The sequence below is a fragment of the Chenopodium album genome, chromosome 27, assembly GCF_948465745.1.
Source record: "Chenopodium album chromosome 27, dcCheAlbu1.1, whole genome shotgun sequence".
Classification (NCBI taxonomy): Eukaryota; Viridiplantae; Streptophyta; class Magnoliopsida; order Caryophyllales; family Amaranthaceae; genus Chenopodium; species Chenopodium album.
Window position 1 is genome coordinate 27,298,502 of NC_137860.1, and position 18,641 is coordinate 27,317,142.

At 32.0% G+C, this 18,641-nt stretch overlaps 2 protein-coding genes and 1 pseudogene across 2 annotated transcripts; all 3 read right to left on the reverse strand.

Annotated features, from left to right (window-relative positions):
- Positions 1-287: 287 nt before the first annotated feature.
- LOC145621153 (zinc transporter 3-like) lies at positions 288-3,028 on the reverse strand. Its single transcript, XM_081675885.1, has 3 exons — positions 2,366-3,028; positions 760-909; positions 288-593 (listed from the first exon to the last, which is right to left on the reverse strand). Exons 1-3 carry the CDS (start codon positions 3,026-3,028, stop codon positions 288-290), a joined length of 1,119 nt encoding a protein of 372 aa, XP_081532011.1.
- A 6,709-nt stretch (positions 3,029-9,737) lies between these two features.
- Positions 9,738-12,285, reverse strand: LOC145619453 (zinc transporter 1-like). The gene is made up of 3 exons (XM_081674142.1): positions 11,539-12,285; positions 10,276-10,425; positions 9,738-10,144 (listed from the first exon to the last, which is right to left on the reverse strand). Exons 1-3 carry the CDS (start codon positions 12,163-12,165, stop codon positions 9,839-9,841), a joined length of 1,083 nt encoding a protein of 360 aa, XP_081530268.1. The 5' UTR covers positions 12,166-12,285; the 3' UTR covers positions 9,738-9,838.
- A 2,151-nt stretch (positions 12,286-14,436) lies between these two features.
- Positions 14,437-15,265, reverse strand: LOC145619902 (zinc transporter 1 pseudogene; annotated as a pseudogene).
- Between the last annotated feature and the right edge of the window lie 3,376 nt (positions 15,266-18,641).

Below are 18,641 nucleotides of genomic sequence, written 5' to 3' on the forward strand. Positions count from 1 at the left end.
ATTAATAGGCCACTTAGAAGTTGGCATAGGTGTGAATAATGAAAGTTTATGATAGTTCAAGGGAAATCTTGAATGATCATGAGAAGGAACATGATTTCATTTTATTAATTTGACATAAAAATATACTATTTGGTACATTACAAGATGTAAAGTTTGTCAACTCAAATTTTGTAAGAAATAGAACACAAAAGAAACATAACAAATTGAAGGAACAAATTGAATACACTGTACGTATGAATTTGTATTAGTCACACAATGAAAAAAAGGCAAAATTTTAAGACACAAAATCAAGCCCATATAGCCATAATAGCCATAGCAGCAACACCAAGAAGCAAAGCAATATTGGCTCCAAAGAAGATTTTAGCTTTGGATTGCACCTTAGGGTTCATCAAGTCCTCCGCTAGAAGGTTAACGAGCGCCATGTTAATCAAGATTCCAGCCGCAACTGCGTTCAACAACCCTTGAACGATGAGTGCTGTTGGGCTACTTTCCTCATACACTTTGCTTATTCCAATTCCTATGGCAATTCCCAAGGGAGTTGTGAGGGAAAAGAACACTGCCATACATATAGTAGATGTAGACTTAAAAGATGCCTACATATATACATACGTATATAGTTAGTCACAAAAAGGGTTATAAAAAGTTAATATATGATCGCGTCTATAGTTAATTAGTCACAAAAAGGGTTATAAAAAGTTAATATATGATCGCGTCTATAATATCAAAGTCAAAATAAAAAGGTAATGGAGATATATGTACCTGTACAATGCATCCACCTAGTCCAATACCCTCGAAGAATTGATGAAAACATAGAGCTGCTATAAGAGACTTGATGGACTCAAGGCTATCGGAAGTACCCATCGATAGTCCTATAATGACTGAATGAACCACAATGCCTATCTCCAACACCTAATGATATACATACAACAACGACAACAGTACACAAATCACCTATTAGAAGCTTTTATAACAAATTTAAGTATTTTCAAATTTAATCTTTTCCTTGATTTAAGTTTCGTTATTATTTATTCCCCTTAAAAAAAATTAAATGAAATGTTTATCCCGTGTAACGTATTATGGTGCACAACTTTAATTAAAAATATCTTTTTTTTTTCGAATAAATATTAACAATATCTTTAATAATCAATAAGTATAAATTATAATAATTTAAGATTAATAATCTATGTATTAAGACGATTATAATAAGTACCCACAAAACACAATACAAGACTATATTTTTTCACATGTATAAATCATTTTTTTTTTGACGGGACATATGTATAAATCACTTACATTAGTAAAGAAGGATTTAAGTGAATAGTGCAAAAAGTCAAAAACATTCACTTGCAAAAATACGGAGGGAGAATGCAGTTTGTTTTTATGACACTTAGATCTTGTTGGTAAAGAGGATTTTGGAAACTTTTTAGCATATTGAGTACTATTAGAGGTTTGAACATTATTTTAAAAAGCTAATTTGGGTGTTTGATAAGTAGCTTATTAAAAGAGCTTTTTGACTCTCAAAAAGCTCTTTTAAAAAAGCTCATTTTGAGTCCTTGCAATTGGTAAAGAGCTTATTGGAAAGATTTTAGCTTATTGAGCACTATTAGAGGTTTGACCATAATAAAAATCTAATTGGGATGTTTGTTAAAAAGTTTATTAAATGAGCTTTTAGAGCTCAAAGAACTCTTTTAAAAAAAAGCTCTTATAGGTTATTGAATAATTAACTTTTTTAGGTTTTAAATACATTATATTGAAACACTTAAAAATCATCAATTATTTACCAAACACTATTATACAATAAGCTATTTACAACTAGCTAGTCAAATTAGCTAATATAACTAGCTAGTCAAACCAGTTATTAATACAACCAACTATATGAATCAGCTAACCGCTAATTACCAAACATGGCATAAGAGGTTTTTGAAATTAGCTTTTTGAGTATTAAATACACTGAAACAACTAATAATAAACAACTATTTAATTACCAAATGCTTTTACAAACTCAGCTATTTACAACCAGCTAATCAAATCGTCTAATATAATCAGTTAGTCAAATTAGTTAATACAACCAGCTATATCAGAGCAATAGGTGACTCATTTTTTCCTTAGAAACTTTCACAGCATATAAAAGACAAAGTCATGGTTACAATTTTTAAATGATTTTTTATATTTAGAGAGCCACAAGGTTAGATGACGAGAATCAATCTCATAATCCTTTGGGAAGGAAGATTTAACCACAAACATGAGCTATATAAAGAAAAGCTAAGTAAATTTACATACTCCATAGAATTTGCCATTGTGTGGCAGTGTGGCATGCATTTTATCTCTCCCAAATAAGGTAAAAAGAAAAGCCAAGTAAATTTACCTGTGAAGTAACTCTATATCTGATTTGTTCAACCTTGTTAAGACCTTCAGGAACATGTCCACCAGAACCATGAGCATGAACATGGCCATCCATATCCTGCTTCGCACCAATTTGATCCTCAACACTTACTCCCTTACGAAAATGTCGAGTGGCAAACGAGTCCATCATCAATGTCAAAAGAGCTCCTGCCATGATAGCGAGGCCACTGAAAGGGAATTTTTCCCAAACAGTGTCCTCGCCGAGGCAGGGGCTCGTAAGGTTTTCAAATACCTCAGGCAAAATATGAATAAATGCCGTGCTAAGAATAATCCCAGCTGCGAACGATTTTATCAAATAAAAAAAGCCCCTTTCGGGCCGAAGTGCGGGGATTGTTCTCCCTAGTATCGGAAGAAAAACACCCACTGCACTCGTAATTAATATCGTTACGAGTGCAATCACTTTGTACTTCAAAATTTCCTTAGGAGAATCTTCTTCTTCTTCTTCTTCCTCGTGTTCGGCCTCATTGCCGTGGTCATGCCCGGCATGGTCCTCGTGTTTGGGCTCTCTAATACATGTGCAAGTGTGTTTCTTTTCGGTACTATGGCTCGCTACGAGTTTAATGGTGACCGCGAAGAGGAGGATGGAGAGGAGGATGAGGGCCGTGCGTGATGGTTTTGGCGCCATTATTGTTAGTTTTGAAGGAACCTGATTAATTTGTCAAACTCTTTAATAAGCTAATTAAGCTAGCTAATTAAATTAGGTCTATGATTTTAAAAGTATTATTTGTTTAATTAATAATGTGTGTAATTGTATGTAATTGCACATATTCAAGTCATATCACTGCTGTATGTGTATGATCTTAACGTTTGACTTAAGATGTGACGACATTTAAAGAAATGGAATACGTGCATTGATGTTTGATGTGTAATTGCTTGTGTACTGTTCTGTACTACATGGACTATATCAGAAATTTTCACAAGATAAGACGGCTAGCTGCACTACATGAATTGATATATTTGTGAACAACTTCCGACCTTGTCAATTAAGCAATTGAACAAGGTTGAACAATATATGAGGCTCATTTACTCACATAATATCTTCGTGCGTTCAACTTGTTGGTATTCAAAATTGTAGATTTTGTTTATATAACATTCGTGAATAGCTCGTTTATAATATAACTCATGAATTTTCTTCCTTTTTCAATTAGAATTTTGTAACTATTCACAATTTAAAGCGCTTTTCTTAATTATTTCCAATAATAATAATAAAAAAAAAGCATGGTTATGTTTTTTAGACCTATTTGATCGGTTCCTTTTATAGTGTGTTTTATTAAGATTTATATGGAGTATTACATGTTACAACCTTTTTTTATCTATATATATATATATATATATATTCTCCGTTTCTTTAATTTTTGTTGTCTCGTTTGTCTTTTTGTACAATTTAAATAATATTCCTTTATTGCAGTTTTTCCTTATTAATTGCAATAAAAGGAATATTATTTATGAAACGTAAAAAAATTCATTTTGTTACAATTATTAAGAGGTAGTAAAATTTTATGCTTTAGTTTTAATAACTCTGTAGTTTTGTATGGTTTGAGAAGATGAGTTATTATGGACTCAAGCAATATAAATCTATAGAGTCCATAGAGACAATGAGAGCCATATTAACTCCATAGTTGGACTAATAACTAGTACTAGTAATGAAAAACATGAAGAAAACACAAATTTGATTGTGTCCCCATGAATTGAGGCTATGATTATAGATTATTTTCATACTAATAAATAACACTCTAAATTTATTATTTTTATTACCACAATTTAATATCCACTACCAATTCAATGAGCCGTTTGTATTAAACCAAGTATCTACAACTTTTTGTGTATAGGTTTTAGAGTTTAAGTTGGCACTAACAATTGTTGATGATTATAAAATCACAAGGACTAAAGCTTTACAAAATCAAATATGGATATATAATACGAACCTGTTTACATTTACTTAATTTCAGTTCAGTTCAGCTCCAATCAGTTCAGTTCTGTTCAGTTCAGCTCTTAATTTCCCTCTCTCATAAAATATTCATTTCAGCTTAGTTCAGTTCAGTTTAGTTCAGTTCAGCTCAGCTCCAATCAATTCAGTTCAGTTCAGTTCAGCTCCAATCAATTCACTTCAGTTCAGCTCAGTTCAGTAAATGTGAACAGGCCAGTACGAACAAGCTTCACAAAACGCATAAAATAAATCAAAAATACAAAAGATAGGAACCGGCAAACCAAAATAAGAAAATAGAAAGTGGTTTATTTATTAGTCCAACTCTAGAGTTTGTTCGACTATATAAATAAAAGAGCAAGAAGTGTTGAAAGAATGTCATCATTTTGATTAAATTAAACATTATTGATAAAGCTGACTAATTAACTCAAATTTTGGTTTATATCTCAAATGCCATTATGCCAGCATAATATTGACATGTATTATTTTTCCTTTAGATTTATTTTTTAAGTTAGTGCATTAGTGCAACAACACTCCTACTACTTATCAATCTCTGTAATTATTTTTTATTTTCTAATTGTCTTTTATTAATATTCATTTATTAAGAAAAAAAAACGCTTATTCTGTAAAAAAAAAAAAAAAAGAAAAGAAAAATAGTATAACGATACAATAAATGTCAATGTATTGCCTGTGATCGATATTATGAAGAAAAAAAAAAAGTGTACTCCCTCCGCCTCTCGGTTCCACAATAATGCTCTATTATTAATTATGTGAGATAAATTTAGTCACAATAGAACATCATTGTGAAACGAAGGAAGTACTAATTTATCGTTAATTAATTGACTTTTCTTTTTGAGTTTTTGCGTACCATGCATCATTACCGTTTTTTCCGGTGGCTATATTCTTTGGTCAATCGACTTAATATTTCACATTTATAGGTTGTTTAATAATTTACCTTTGTGGCTAAGCTTATGAAATTATACAGAGTACGCATTAAGATAGAGGTTGTTAATTGTATAGCCGTTGCTTGTTAAATGCGATTAGTAAAATGAGATTAGGAGAGTATTAACAAATAAAAATAATATAATAAGTGGTCCAAATTTCGGAGTACGTTTGACTGGCCAAAATAAGTAAGTGAATTCGTGAAGAGTGTTCACATAATGTCGTCATTCATAAACAATAACATCTTGATGCATTCTACTGTAATTAGTATTACAAAGTACGTACATAATTTTTTTTGTTTTTCTTTATAACTATGTAGGATTAGTCAACTTTTATGCTGATATAACGATACCATAAATGTCAATGTGCTCCCTGTGATATTATAGAATATTACGGATGGAGTAACAAAAATAAATAAATTAAATTAATGAGCAAATATTGAAAACTTAATAGTGTTAAATTATTAGGTTTAATTTGTTGCCCACAATTGGTGACTAGTAATAAGTTGATGTTGAAATCTTTTTTTTTTTATTTTTTTGATAATCGATGTTGAAATCTTATTACTCGTATAAAATATCAGTACTAACTAGCCTTCCAATCGTGGTACGCAATTTATAAAGTACTGTTTAACTTTTTTTTTTTTTTTTAATTCTGAACCTTTTTTATCATCATATACAATTAGTCATACAATAAACTCCTTTATATAATGTAAATGACGACATAAGATATGTAAGTAATGTAACTAATATAAGTATTATAGATTCCAAAAAAAAAAAAAGTTGAAAGCAAAAATTGAAGACCTTTTCTTAAGGAAAATTTGACAATTACCACCTTCTGTTATGTCCGTTTTAACAATTACCACCTTCTATTTTTTTTTTTGAAAATTACCACCTTCTATTTTTAAAAACATCAAAAGTTACCACCTTCTTGCCCCTCAACTACCACGTGACGTCATTTTGGGCTCATTCTTTCCCTTTCCTCCCTATTTCCCTCAAATTTCTCATCCCCCCCTTTCACTTCTTTTCCCCCAAACAATCAAAAACACTTAAATTCACTCCTCCAACAAAATTGACGAACACTTATTGGTGGTTTGGGGGAAAAAAAGTGAAAGGGGAGATGAGAATCCAAATAGAAATGAGAATTGTGAGGGAAATAGGGAGGAAAGGGAAAGAATGGGCCCAAAATGACGTCACGTGGTAGTTGGGGGGCAAGAAGGTGGTAACTTTTGATGTTTTTGAAAATAGAAGGTGGTAATTTTCAAAAAAAAAAAATAGAAGGTGGTTTTTGCTAAAATGGACATAACAGAAGGTGGTAATTGTCAAAATTTCCTTTTCTTAATAAGAGACTTTATAATGTTTTACTCTCCTTATAATTGTCTCAAACTTTTCCAAATATCCTACATAAGGAGTAGTAAATTATTTATAATGTAATGACATCTATGTCATCATCTTTTCTTGTTTGGGTAACTTGGTATATAAAAATAGCTACTAGTAGTATTTCAAAATCTACTACTATACCTCAAATTAAAACATGAAGTTTTAATCACAAAGTAATTATGTCATACCATATATATGTACTTTCGTATTTGATGTCATCTTTTCAATATAATAGAACAGAATTGAATGAATAATATTAATGGATTTAACTCATCATCTTGTCATCTGATGAGGCTTTAGCTCCTCAGGCAGCAGTGATGAACTGCTGCTTCTTGCTCGGTCGCATCTCCGATTCGCCATTGTTATTTGACAGAGGTAAGCTACTTATTACCAGTACAACTTAGATATAATATAATTCTGTCCAATGCATATATACATGCTAACATAAGTTATTAGATCCTTTCATCCGATCACTAACCTAAACAAGATACTTCACGTTTATCAGGACATGTTTTGCTGAGTTTCATGGATGGATTTTCGGGATGAATATTATCAAAAAATAAACATGCTCCCGTACGTCAAAAGTAAGTTATGCTATTAACTCCATATCTCCAAGCTTACATTTATCTTTGTTATGTTTATATCTGAAATTTTCAATTCCCCAATCTTTGATTTCATTTGAAGGGTTTAAAATGTGAATTTCATGAATAGGCTAATTTAATTTATGAGTTACATCTTTTTACAAGTGGAAATGGGTTTAAGGATGCGTTGTTAGTTCTTTATTCATCTTTGAAATATGAGAAAAAATTTGCTAATTGATTGCTTTGAAAAGATGACATCAAATACGAAATCACATAGTATGACATAATTACTTTGTGGTTAAAACTTCATGTGAGGAAAAATTGATATTATCAATCCCAATCACAAGCTAAGGGTTAAACCTTAAATTCAAGTCTAGTTCCTAATTGTTTAATTAATGGAGTGTTACTGCATGAATTAACTATAATCTTCCGTGTGGAAGAATTAAAGAACAAACTGGTTACCATATGGAAAGGAAACAAAAAAAAGGTATAGTGGTACTTGATGAAAAATCCCAATATATAATCATGTATATGTGGTACATGGAATAACTAAATAAAACAAAACACACAATATGGCTCATTGTTGGCAACTTAGCGCTGGTGGCTAGTCGTCAAAGCCATTATATTTAGGTTGGTTGTTGTTGCAATGATGGTTGGTCAGCAGCTTTGTTTTAAGGTAGTTTCCCACCCCCCCCCCCCCCCCGAAAACCACCCCTGGCCTCTCCCCTTCCCGGCCTAGCCCTAAAACACCTCTATAGGGCTGGATAAAGGGAGGGGTGGGATTTTGGGGTTGGGTAAAAGGAGGTGGTGGGGTTTTGAGGTTGTGGGCCGGGCTTATTAGTGGCGGCAATTTTGTTGGGTGGGGGTGGGGAAGGGTGCAGTGCCACTTGCCAAAGGAGGCAGGGGCTGGGTGTTGGGTTTTTAATTTTTTTAGTTTTTAAAAGAAAATTTTAAAATTTGTTTTTGACTAATCACGTGCTGACACGTGCCTGTAAACACAAATTTTAAATCTGCAAAATATAGACTCAAAACAAATGCAACAAAGTGTTAATTTTATTAATTTGATAATTTTGGGTACAATATCTAATTTTGATCATTTGATACGATCTCCACTTTGATTTTGACGTAATTCACGGATTGACTTGTTTCTCGAACGAGGGTCGTCGAGGCTTGATCTCGATCGAACATTTGATGCAGAACTTTGACTTATATATTGTTGATGTAGACCTTTGACTTGAATTCTTGATTGAGAGATGAGAGGCTTGATCTCAATCGAAGATTTGATGCAGAACTTTGACTTATTGTTGATGTAGACCTTTGACTTAGATTCTTTATTGAGGGCCGACAAGGCTTGATCTCGATCAATGACTATTTGATGTAGAGATTAAATTGATGTTTTTGATTATATGAAGTCCTTCTTTCCTTCGTGTTGATGGCCGACGAGGGCTTAATCTCTTCCACGGGTGATCTTCTAGATCGAGTAGAACAGCATGTCGAATGCTTGTTGTTCTTCTTTTAGGTTTTGAGATGTTTTCTCTGGAAAGATTTAGAAGAGGTTTTCTTTTAATAGGTGTAGAGTATTTGATGAGAAGTTTTCCTCTAAAAAAGCATAAAATTCATTTCCCAAACCCGTCCAATCTTTTTTTAAACCGGGCCAGGCTGGGCTCAGTGTGATCAGCTCTACTCCAAATGATGTAGGGAGTGTTCTATTTATAGAGTGAGACACACCTAGGGTTAGGGTTTAATGTGTATTGGATGTTGGGCTTGACAATAAAACTAAATTAAAATGAGCTAACTTAACATGTTCACCTAAAATAATTTACTTCAATTAATTGTCAAATAATCAATGAGTCTATAATTTGACATAGGATTCACATAATACCCAACGTGGCACTTACTAATTAAAATTTCCGTGCCTACAGTGCCCAATAACCTATTATAGCAAGTTTGAATACCGGTTAGGACCAATTAAAGCGAATACACTCTAAAATTCGTATTATTTAAGAATATTCGATATAGTTAGGATTATTTAAAGTAAAATCGTGAAAGTTGGTATTATTTTTACCAATTTTTCCTTTTAAAATTACTAAGGGCATGTTCTCATACGTTTCAGTTCAGTTCAGCTCAGTTCTGCTCCTAATTTCTTTCTCTTATAAAATATTCAGTTCAGTTCAGCTCAACTTAATCAATGTGAACATGCCCTAACTCTTACAAGCTTTCCTCAATTAATTACCATAAGATCACAACAAATTTTACGAAATCAATTAGCTTAATTCAATAATTCACCAAATTACCACAGATTGCACCAATGCATGAGTAATATACTTTGGACAAAAAATAAATAGTAGTACTTATTTATTATGATCTAATCTTTTAGATGCAAATGTCAGCTATATATGGATACCAATTGAACAATAGTATAATACTATGAATATTTCTTAATCATACGGAGTATAAACATGTATTTAATGATATGATACTTACAAAAATGTATGTAGTTCATCACCCGAATACACTCAAAAAATTAAAATAATTAATAATAAAAAATTTTAAAAGAGGTAAAAATCAATATAATCAGTGATCACATGATCAAAAAACTTAAAATCATGTTATTAAGCCCATATAGCTAAGACGGCCATAAAACCAGCACCAAGAAGCAATGTAAGATTTGCTCCAAAAAATAACCTACTATTGTTTTGCACTTTAGGGTTCATAAAATCTTGAGCTAGAAGATCTACAAGTGCCATGTAAATCAAAATTCCGGCGGCCACTGCATCTAACAACCCTTGAACAATAAGAGCTGTTGGACTACTTTCATCGTAAACATTAGAAATTCCGATTCCAATTGCAATTCCTACCGGAGTTGTGAGGGAGAAGAACAATGCCATGCACAATGTAGATGCTGATTTGAAAGCTGCCTGCATTATTACATACCAAGGATACATACATATATAGTATGCAAAAATTAGAAAATAATGTTCATTATGATATATGATCATACATTAGCATATTTAGTTTATATCATAGAAGTGTTGTATACATAATTTACCTGTACAATGCATCCACCAAGTCCTACACCCTCGAAGAATTGATGGAAACACAAAGCCGCCATGAGAGGTTTGATGGTGTCTAGGCTTTCCGAAGTACCTAGTGATATTCCTATGATTACAGAATGAACCACGATACCCATTTCCAACACCTGTACAATAAATCAACATATAACACGATTTGTGTTAAATGACTAATTAAGTGCAAATAACTCAACATTTATAAATATTTATCTACTCGGTGGGTAGATATAACAATGTCCCTCTCAATTGCTTGTCGAAAAGTTATAATGTCCTAAGTACTTTCGGCCTCACTAATCTCCCTAATAAATAATTAAACCCACTGCCTAACTGACCCTATGACAGTATGACTACATAGTACATACACCCTATTTCAAAATTATTTCGTACGAGTACTATTATTTATAAGTACCGGAGTACTGTATTAAACTATGGAGTAGTTGATATACGCCCTTATTTTTTTTAAATAATTTGCTCCTTATCACAAGAAAGTTCACTTCAATTTCATCAACAACAAACTACTCCGTACTAATCAATGCTACAAAAAAAAATTATTTACACTATGAATCAATGATAATCTACACTAAAAATCAAGACGAGTATTAATAAAGATAAATAATACGAGTATAGAGTAATGATAATGACTATTAATATTCATAACATCTCAATCAAATAAAAAACGACATGTATGAAAAAATAATCGAATTATTAATCTGTTACTCCATATCTATCTTTTTTAAATAATTACGTACAGTAGTATATTCTTTATTGAATCTGCCAACAACAACAAAAAAAAAAATTAAATAATAAATAAATAAAAATCTTAATTGAAATTATGTTATACTCGAAATTTCTGCCTAATCAGTCGTGATTAAATTTACACACAATTAATGTCAACCATGTGCACAAAATCTCATGTAACTTAATATCTCAAGTTGCCGACTCCGATTCCTCTGTTCCCTGCAACTTTTGCGAGGACTTTAACCAACTAAAACTCCTAATAAAACAACAAATTTATTTTATTTACAAAAACAAAATTAGTTTAGATTCTAAAATAACAACGTCAATTATATGATGGTGATTGCTGAAAAACTGTGAATTTTTTTTGGTACGAAAATGATTAAATAAAATAAATAAATAAACAAGTAAAACTTCATATTGTATATATTCTATAGATCTTATATAATGTACGGAGTATAATATTATTAGTCTTAATAAAAGGACGGAAGGAGTAATAATTTTACCTGTGAGGTAACTTTATATCTGATACGATCCAACTCAGTCAACCCCTCAGGGGTTTCACCTGGACCCGGACCATGGGCATGTCCATGAGTAGCATGAGTATGAAGATGTACATGCCCGGCGTGGTCGCCACTAGTCTCTTCATCCCCACTAACCGCCACGGTCGGCTTTCCAAAGTGGACCCTACGATAGTGTCCGGTGGCGAACGCATCGATCATCAAACTCCCTAGAGCCCCCACCATGGCGGCGAGTCCGGTAAAGGGGAACTTCCCCCACGGACTCTCCTTAAGGCAAGGGCTAGTAAGACTTTCGAACGCGTCAGGTAACACGTGAATAAACCCCGTGGATAAAATTACCCCGGCCGCGAAGGTCTTTACTAGGAAAAATAAATTACTCTCGGGGTGTAACGCTGGGAAACTTTTTCCTACTATAGGGAGACATACTCCAAGGGCACTTGCCGCTAGTATAGCGGCAATTGCCCCGAGTTTATACTTTAAGGCCGCGTTGTTACTATTATTGCCCGTGACCTCGTCACGTTCACACGTACAATCACCCGCTACTAATGAAATTGGTAAAAGAAGGACAATGGAAACCAATATAACATAGTAAGATTTCTTGCCTAATAACATTTTCGGCTTTTTCGAATCTCGAAAGACGAATTATGTGTTGTTGTGATTGGGTTTTTTGGTGTGTGAATGAAAGGTTTGATTCTATGTTTCCTAAAAGTTGGTCAAGAATGAAGATATAGAGTATTATTTTTATATGAATTCAATAATTTTTGTATGATGAGCTAACTTCATATGTATGACTTTTAATCGTGGTTTTGGGATAGTGACAGGAGTAAGCCAAAAAGAAGAAAAAAAATTAATGAAATAAATACAAAGTATTAGGGAGCTTAAAACAGGAGTAGTACAAATAATGTTCATATATGTCGCCATTAAATCAATAAACAAGCATATTCTGTTGATTTTATAAGTAGAAATTTGTGTCTTTTTTACTGGTCAACACAAGGATGTCGACATTGTGTGTATATTATGTGATATAAGATTTTCTTTCTTTTGGAAAGGATAATAGTTGTTAATTGATCAAAATATTCAATGCTAACCTTTAATTTGATAGTTTTTCTATACGTAAATCTTTTCAAGAATTTGATCCACTTTTTTTTTATTTTTTTTTTTTTAAAAAAAAAAAAAAAAACAGTTCAATTTTTTTTTTTTTTTTTTTTTTTTTTTTTTTTTTGAAAACAGAAACACTTTTATTTTTAATAAACTTTGCTATTTTATTTTTGGATGAAATATTGAACAATGCTTTGCTTGTAAGTTGTAACACGATTGTGTAACATTTAACATTTTAGATATATGCATAAAATAAAATAAATTGGAACAATGCAAAAGCAATTTTATTTAAAAATTGGATTTCAAAAAAAAAAAAACAATTTAAAAATTAGGATAAATTAAATTAAATTAATATATATTGCAACCAGTATATCACACGATTATATCTACATTTGATTTCCGTACATGAAAAACTGAATTGACATGTATCAACAATTAATACTCTGCGTAGGAATAGTGTTAAAGTAGGTTGCTATGACTATTTAGGAAGGGAATATACAAAATACTCAGTAAGTCCATAGTGTAGAATTTGGTGTATCTACACTATTTTTGTTTTAATTGAAAACTATTATAGTACTTTTTTTTGGTATTTAGAGAGTTATAAAGGCGATTGATGAAAATTGATCTAGGGTTACTTGGAACCGGGATGAAAGCTTTAACCATTTGAGTTTTGCTCACTCTCACACTATTACAGTACTTACTAGTTAGACTATAATTGCCATGGGAACATAAATTGGTCAAAAAATGCGTGCGTCGGCTGTTGCTCAGTTGCCTGAACTATCCTATCAAGGACCACGGAGATTTGTGACTTTGATGCATACTTGGGAAGAAAAATGCAGATGACATAAAAGAAGTAATTAAAGCTAAGAAGAAAATTTACTTATGACCAAATATGCAATGCAATTACACTCCCTACGACCCTACATGAAAAATGCATAGTCCATGACTCCATGTTACTCCGTATGTTTTAGTCGACGTGACTACGTGATCTAAGGGAAAGAAAAGATCTGCTTGCACGATTTTGAGCATTGTCTAGGGTGTATCCTTTCTGCATATTCAAGGTAGCTCGTTTGTGCGCGTTAGGTTTGATGTTCGGGAATTAGGCTAGTTGCCTAGTTTCGATCAGATAGATATAGAATTTGTTCGATACACCTGGGTGCACCGTACACCCAACTAACTCAAGGTTAGTTTTTGCTCTTAATTTGATGATTAAATGAAAAACAATTATCAAAATAAGAACAAAATACTCATAAGTGTACGGTACACCTCAACACCCGGGTGTATATAACAATCTCTCATATCAGCCCCCGAGGCCTCGACAATATGGAGGACGAGGTGATTGCAAGATACTCGAACCGTACTTCCTTATGATAAACTAAGCTTACATTCATTCCTTATATAGTTGTATCTAGTTACAATGTTGCACCCACGTTATACTAAACACTAATTTGTTAGAGACCCATATTTTTATATTATTAAATATATTTGCCGAGCCAATATATAAAACGGTCTATACTGTACTGATCCCAACTAGAATATAAAAAACTTTAAAAAAATCTAATGTTAAAGATAACTTAAATCAGTTAGCAGCCTTCAAATGACTATCATAAGGACAATTGGTTACGTAATTTATGAGCTACTATTTTCTTATTTTGGTCTTTTGGACCTCGTTTACTATATAAACTCTTTTTTTATTTTTATTTTTTTCTTGACGATACTATGTAAACTCTCTTAGGGGTTAACCAAGCCACTATTTTGTAATCAGCATTTTCCTTAAGATTATAGTTAAACTTTATTCTTGCCTATCTGTGGACATAGCACATAGGCACGTAGCTAACTCATCATTAATAATGAACCACATAAAATTCGTGCTCTTGTTTGTTAATTTTTTGTAAGAAAATTTTACTTGCATCCGTTGCAACTAGCATGTACTCCAAATTAAACATTAGTAAAATTTGCATATAAGCTAGAAAAAGAACAATATGTAAGAAAGTACCTGTGAAGTGACTCTATATCTGACTTGTTCCGCTTGACTTAGACCTTGAGGGACTACACTAATTGAACCATGAACATGGTGGTGAGCATCCTTAGCCTCCTCATCCGCGGCATTGTGATCATCAAGGCCGTGAGCCTTACGAAAATGGCGCATAGCAATGGAGTCCATCATCAAAGTCAGAATAGCCCCACCCATGGCGGCGAGGCCAGTGATGGGAAAACTAGCCCATGGTGAATCTTCACCGAGACATGGGCTAGTTAGGTTCTCAAAGGCCTCGGGTAAGATGTGGATGAACGCGGTACATAGGATGACCCCTGCCGCAAATGCCTTAACTAGGAAGAATCCACCCTTACTAGGGTGAAGCGCTGGGATGTTTTTCCCCACTATGGGAAGAAAAACTCCCAGCGCACTCGCAACTAATATGACAACAATTGATCCAATTTTGTAATGTAAGACACTTTTATCGACTACTTCTCCTTCGTGCTCGTCTTTCTCTTCTCTTATACAGGTGCATTCGCTTTTCTTCTCGGTACTATGGGCAGCGACGAGGTTGAAGGTGGCGGAGAGCAAGAAGAGGGAGAGAATGATGAAAGCAATGTGAGATGGTTTAGACACCATGGTTAGTTGTTTGAGGGAGCTTTTGAGATTTGTCAACGTTTGTACCTTTTTATTATGTTGAGATCAATGAGGGAATTGAATAATGATTGTCATTGTCACCTTTTTAAAGTAGATTTTGAATGAGACAATGATACATAAATTATGTTTATCTACTTGTACTTCTTTCATTTCTTTATACTTGCAACTTTCCTAAAATGAAAATGTCACAATACTTGGAACATATTATAATTAGAACGTTTCGTTTTTATTAAAAGTTGTACTATTACCCTTTTTTTATTTTATGGCCCACTTATTTATACTCTTAGCCATCTCTGACTCTCACTTTAAGTACTGGTATATCAAATCATTTAAGCCTCATCACTTTAAGTGTGTGTTGTCACTATTAAAAAATGAAAAAAGTATTATAAATTGTTAAATCATTTATATAAACATTTAGCATAACGAAAAATAAATTAAAATAAAAAAAAAAGTCTCACTATTACATGCATCTATATGGCTTCAACTTAATTGTAATGTCGTGTTCATGTGTAAAATTGAATAACAACTACTCAATGCAAAGCTAAGTATTCCTTAACTTAGAATATCATAACAACTTAAGAGATTAGCACAACGCAATCGTTACTTATTGAAGAAAGTTTGCAGGTGACACCATGTCTCCATGCACCATTGGTAGCAAACAATGAACATGATCACACGACTATTAGTTGTCATTGAAACCGTTTAATTGGTCATGTGACATTGTAGTTTTCGTGTAGGCATTGTTAAGGATTAATTCGAAACGAATGGAGTTTTGACACGGTGTATATGTATCTGTATATTTGTTCTACCAAATTACTTTAGCTAACCAATTATTCTCGTCCAATTCACTTGTTGTATCATAGTAATTTATAATGTTGGCACTGATCTTGTTTAATTATATGGAGTATACAGATTTTTCACGAAAATTAGCTTAATTACTTCAACTTTGAAGATGTATTTTTAAAGTATATAAGCCCAATTAGAGTTAATTGTTTAAATTGATTGGAACCATTTCTATTCTAGTTAAATCACCATGTTATCTAATTCTACAAGTTTTAAATACATTTTGGGTTTTGAAATAACTAGGTTATTTCTAATTGGATCAATATATATCGTTAGGTATAGAATAGGGATTTATAGCTAAGAAAATTGAGTTAAAAAAATAGTAGGAAAACAAAATAATTAGGCCAAGGATTTTCATCATTGGACCGTATATCTTTAAGGAAAACACAACGTAGTACAACTTTTGGTAATAGTCATACCGAATTTTCGCTTGATTATGTGTGTCATATATATTAAATTAATTTGGTATTAAACTAAAAATAAAGAAACAACGCTGCACATCCTAAATAATTCATTTTTCAAACTACATATTTATAGTACAGAGTAAAAAAAAAATTCATTAATTTTTTTTTTTTTTTTGTTGACGAAAAAAAAATTCATTAATAAAAGGCTTACGATATCTAGCAAGTAGCTCAAAATCTAACTTTCTGCGAAGATACAACTTTTTGTGCAGTACTTGCTGATAAATGTACACCAATAATTACGAAATCATAAGGATAAACAAAGTAGGAGTATTAAATTGCGAGAAAGTACACGAGTACTCTTCTTATTATTCACGAAAAACCAGAAACCGGCAAGCCAAACATAGGAAGTGATCCATATTCTACTCTTTATTCGACTGCCCATAAAGTGTCGAAAGAATGTCGTCATTTCATTTAACTAAATAATTATAATTAAGCCGTCTAATTAGCTCAATTTTTGTTTTTAATTTCTTCATTCTGATTTATAATAGGGAGTACTACGTATAATGAAACACCACTCCAGCTAATTGATAATTTATTTTAGATCAAATAACCATTTTTCAACGAGCTTTGTTGTCTTTTATCATTGTTCTTTAGGATTAAAAAAAATTATTGTTTTTATTTTGCATTAGCCGTTTGTGTTTTCTAGCGATAATATAAAAACAAATTATGAGTTATAACCTTTTCATTTTTATTTTCAATGAATATATATGTACATGTCTTTTTCATTTACACGTAATTATATGGATGACTTTCTCCTAAAAGTAACTGAATCAACTGCTATGTACAGCTAGCTAGCTTATACAAATAAATTCAATTAAAAAAAATAAATAACTACTCTGTAGTCGATTAAATTATTCTTTTGATTACAAAGGTATCCGCTCCTTTTGTTTCTTTTATCTTTCGACCTTTTCAGTTTAAGCCTTTTGCTATGTCAATATTAAATTAACGACTTAAAATTTTAAAATTTAAGAGTTGATTGATAATTAAAACTTACAACCACATATTGATAGTTCAAATTGCATGGTATACCCTATACATATCCCATGGATTGGTTTGTTGATTTTATACTAATCATGGTACATCACCATCATTAATCTCCATGATATTTGCCTGACGTATTCCCTCTCTTTCCAATAATAGAAATATGAATGTTTTGCTGTATGATAATTTAATTACAAGGTGGCATGAGACAACTTTATCACAAATAAAATAAAAATTTACGAGATAATACTGTTTTAGTTTCAATAAATTAAAATAATACTAAGAATTAGATTAATATAATCTGGCAAAGAATAAAATAAGTGGTCCAAAATTCGGAGTTTGACTAGCCAAAACAAGTGAAGTGTGTTCACAGAATGTCGTCATTTCATCAATTAAACATGAATTTCTTCTTTATAATTACCTTATTTTCGTTTTTATATTCAATAAGTCAACTTTTATGTCGATAGAATGACTTATAATTGTATGTGTCAAAGTTTGTCCTTATGAATATTTTTGCATGCATCCTAACAAAAGATTGAAAATTCGGTGTGAGCAAACATTGAATGGTTAATAGTGTTAATTTTAAAAAAAAATAATAATTATTGTTTATTTTTATTGGTGATTAGTGATAGGAATGTAGCTGTAATCTTGTTATAATAATGGTTTTCTTTTGCCTTCAAATCGTGCAACGCTATCTATATAACTTTTCTTTTCGATTCAGAAGAGATGTCTTCATCATATACGGCTGGTTATACGATTGACTCTTTCATGATAGTGACAGAATCAAACACGTTAACAATCATCAAACTAGAAATAATATTAATAAATAGAAAGTCACATATGACCTTTTCTCGATATTCTGTAGACTTTTTTATGTGTTATAAGTTTGACTTTAAAACAACTTTATAATATCTTATTTGTACAATCAACTATTATCATTTATCTTTTCTTGTTTGCGTGCTTGCTATTTAAAAATCAATCCGTCTTGTGTGCAGCCGGCCACACCGTGTGGCCACTTAAAGTAACCCCTATAACATTGATTAAGTAACCCCTATAATACCGACCGAGTA

Coding starts and splice junctions, on each gene's coding strand:
- LOC145621153 (XM_081675885.1), bottom strand. CDS start 3,028: ATGGCGCCAAAACCATCACGCACGGCCCTCATCCTCCTCTCCATCCTC. Junction 910..2,365: donor GATATAGAGTTACTTCACAG/GTAAATTTACTT, acceptor GTATATCATTAG/GTGTTGGAGATAGGCATTGT. Junction 594..759: donor TAGGTGGATGCATTGTACAG/GTACATATATCT, acceptor GTATATATGTAG/GCATCTTTTAAGTCTACATC.
- LOC145619453 (XM_081674142.1), bottom strand. CDS start 12,165: ATGTTATTAGGCAAGAAATCTTACTATGTTATATTGGTTTCCATTGTC. Junction 10,426..11,538: donor GATATAAAGTTACCTCACAG/GTAAAATTATTA, acceptor TTTATTGTACAG/GTGTTGGAAATGGGTATCGT. Junction 10,145..10,275: donor TTGGTGGATGCATTGTACAG/GTAAATTATGTA, acceptor GTAATAATGCAG/GCAGCTTTCAAATCAGCATC.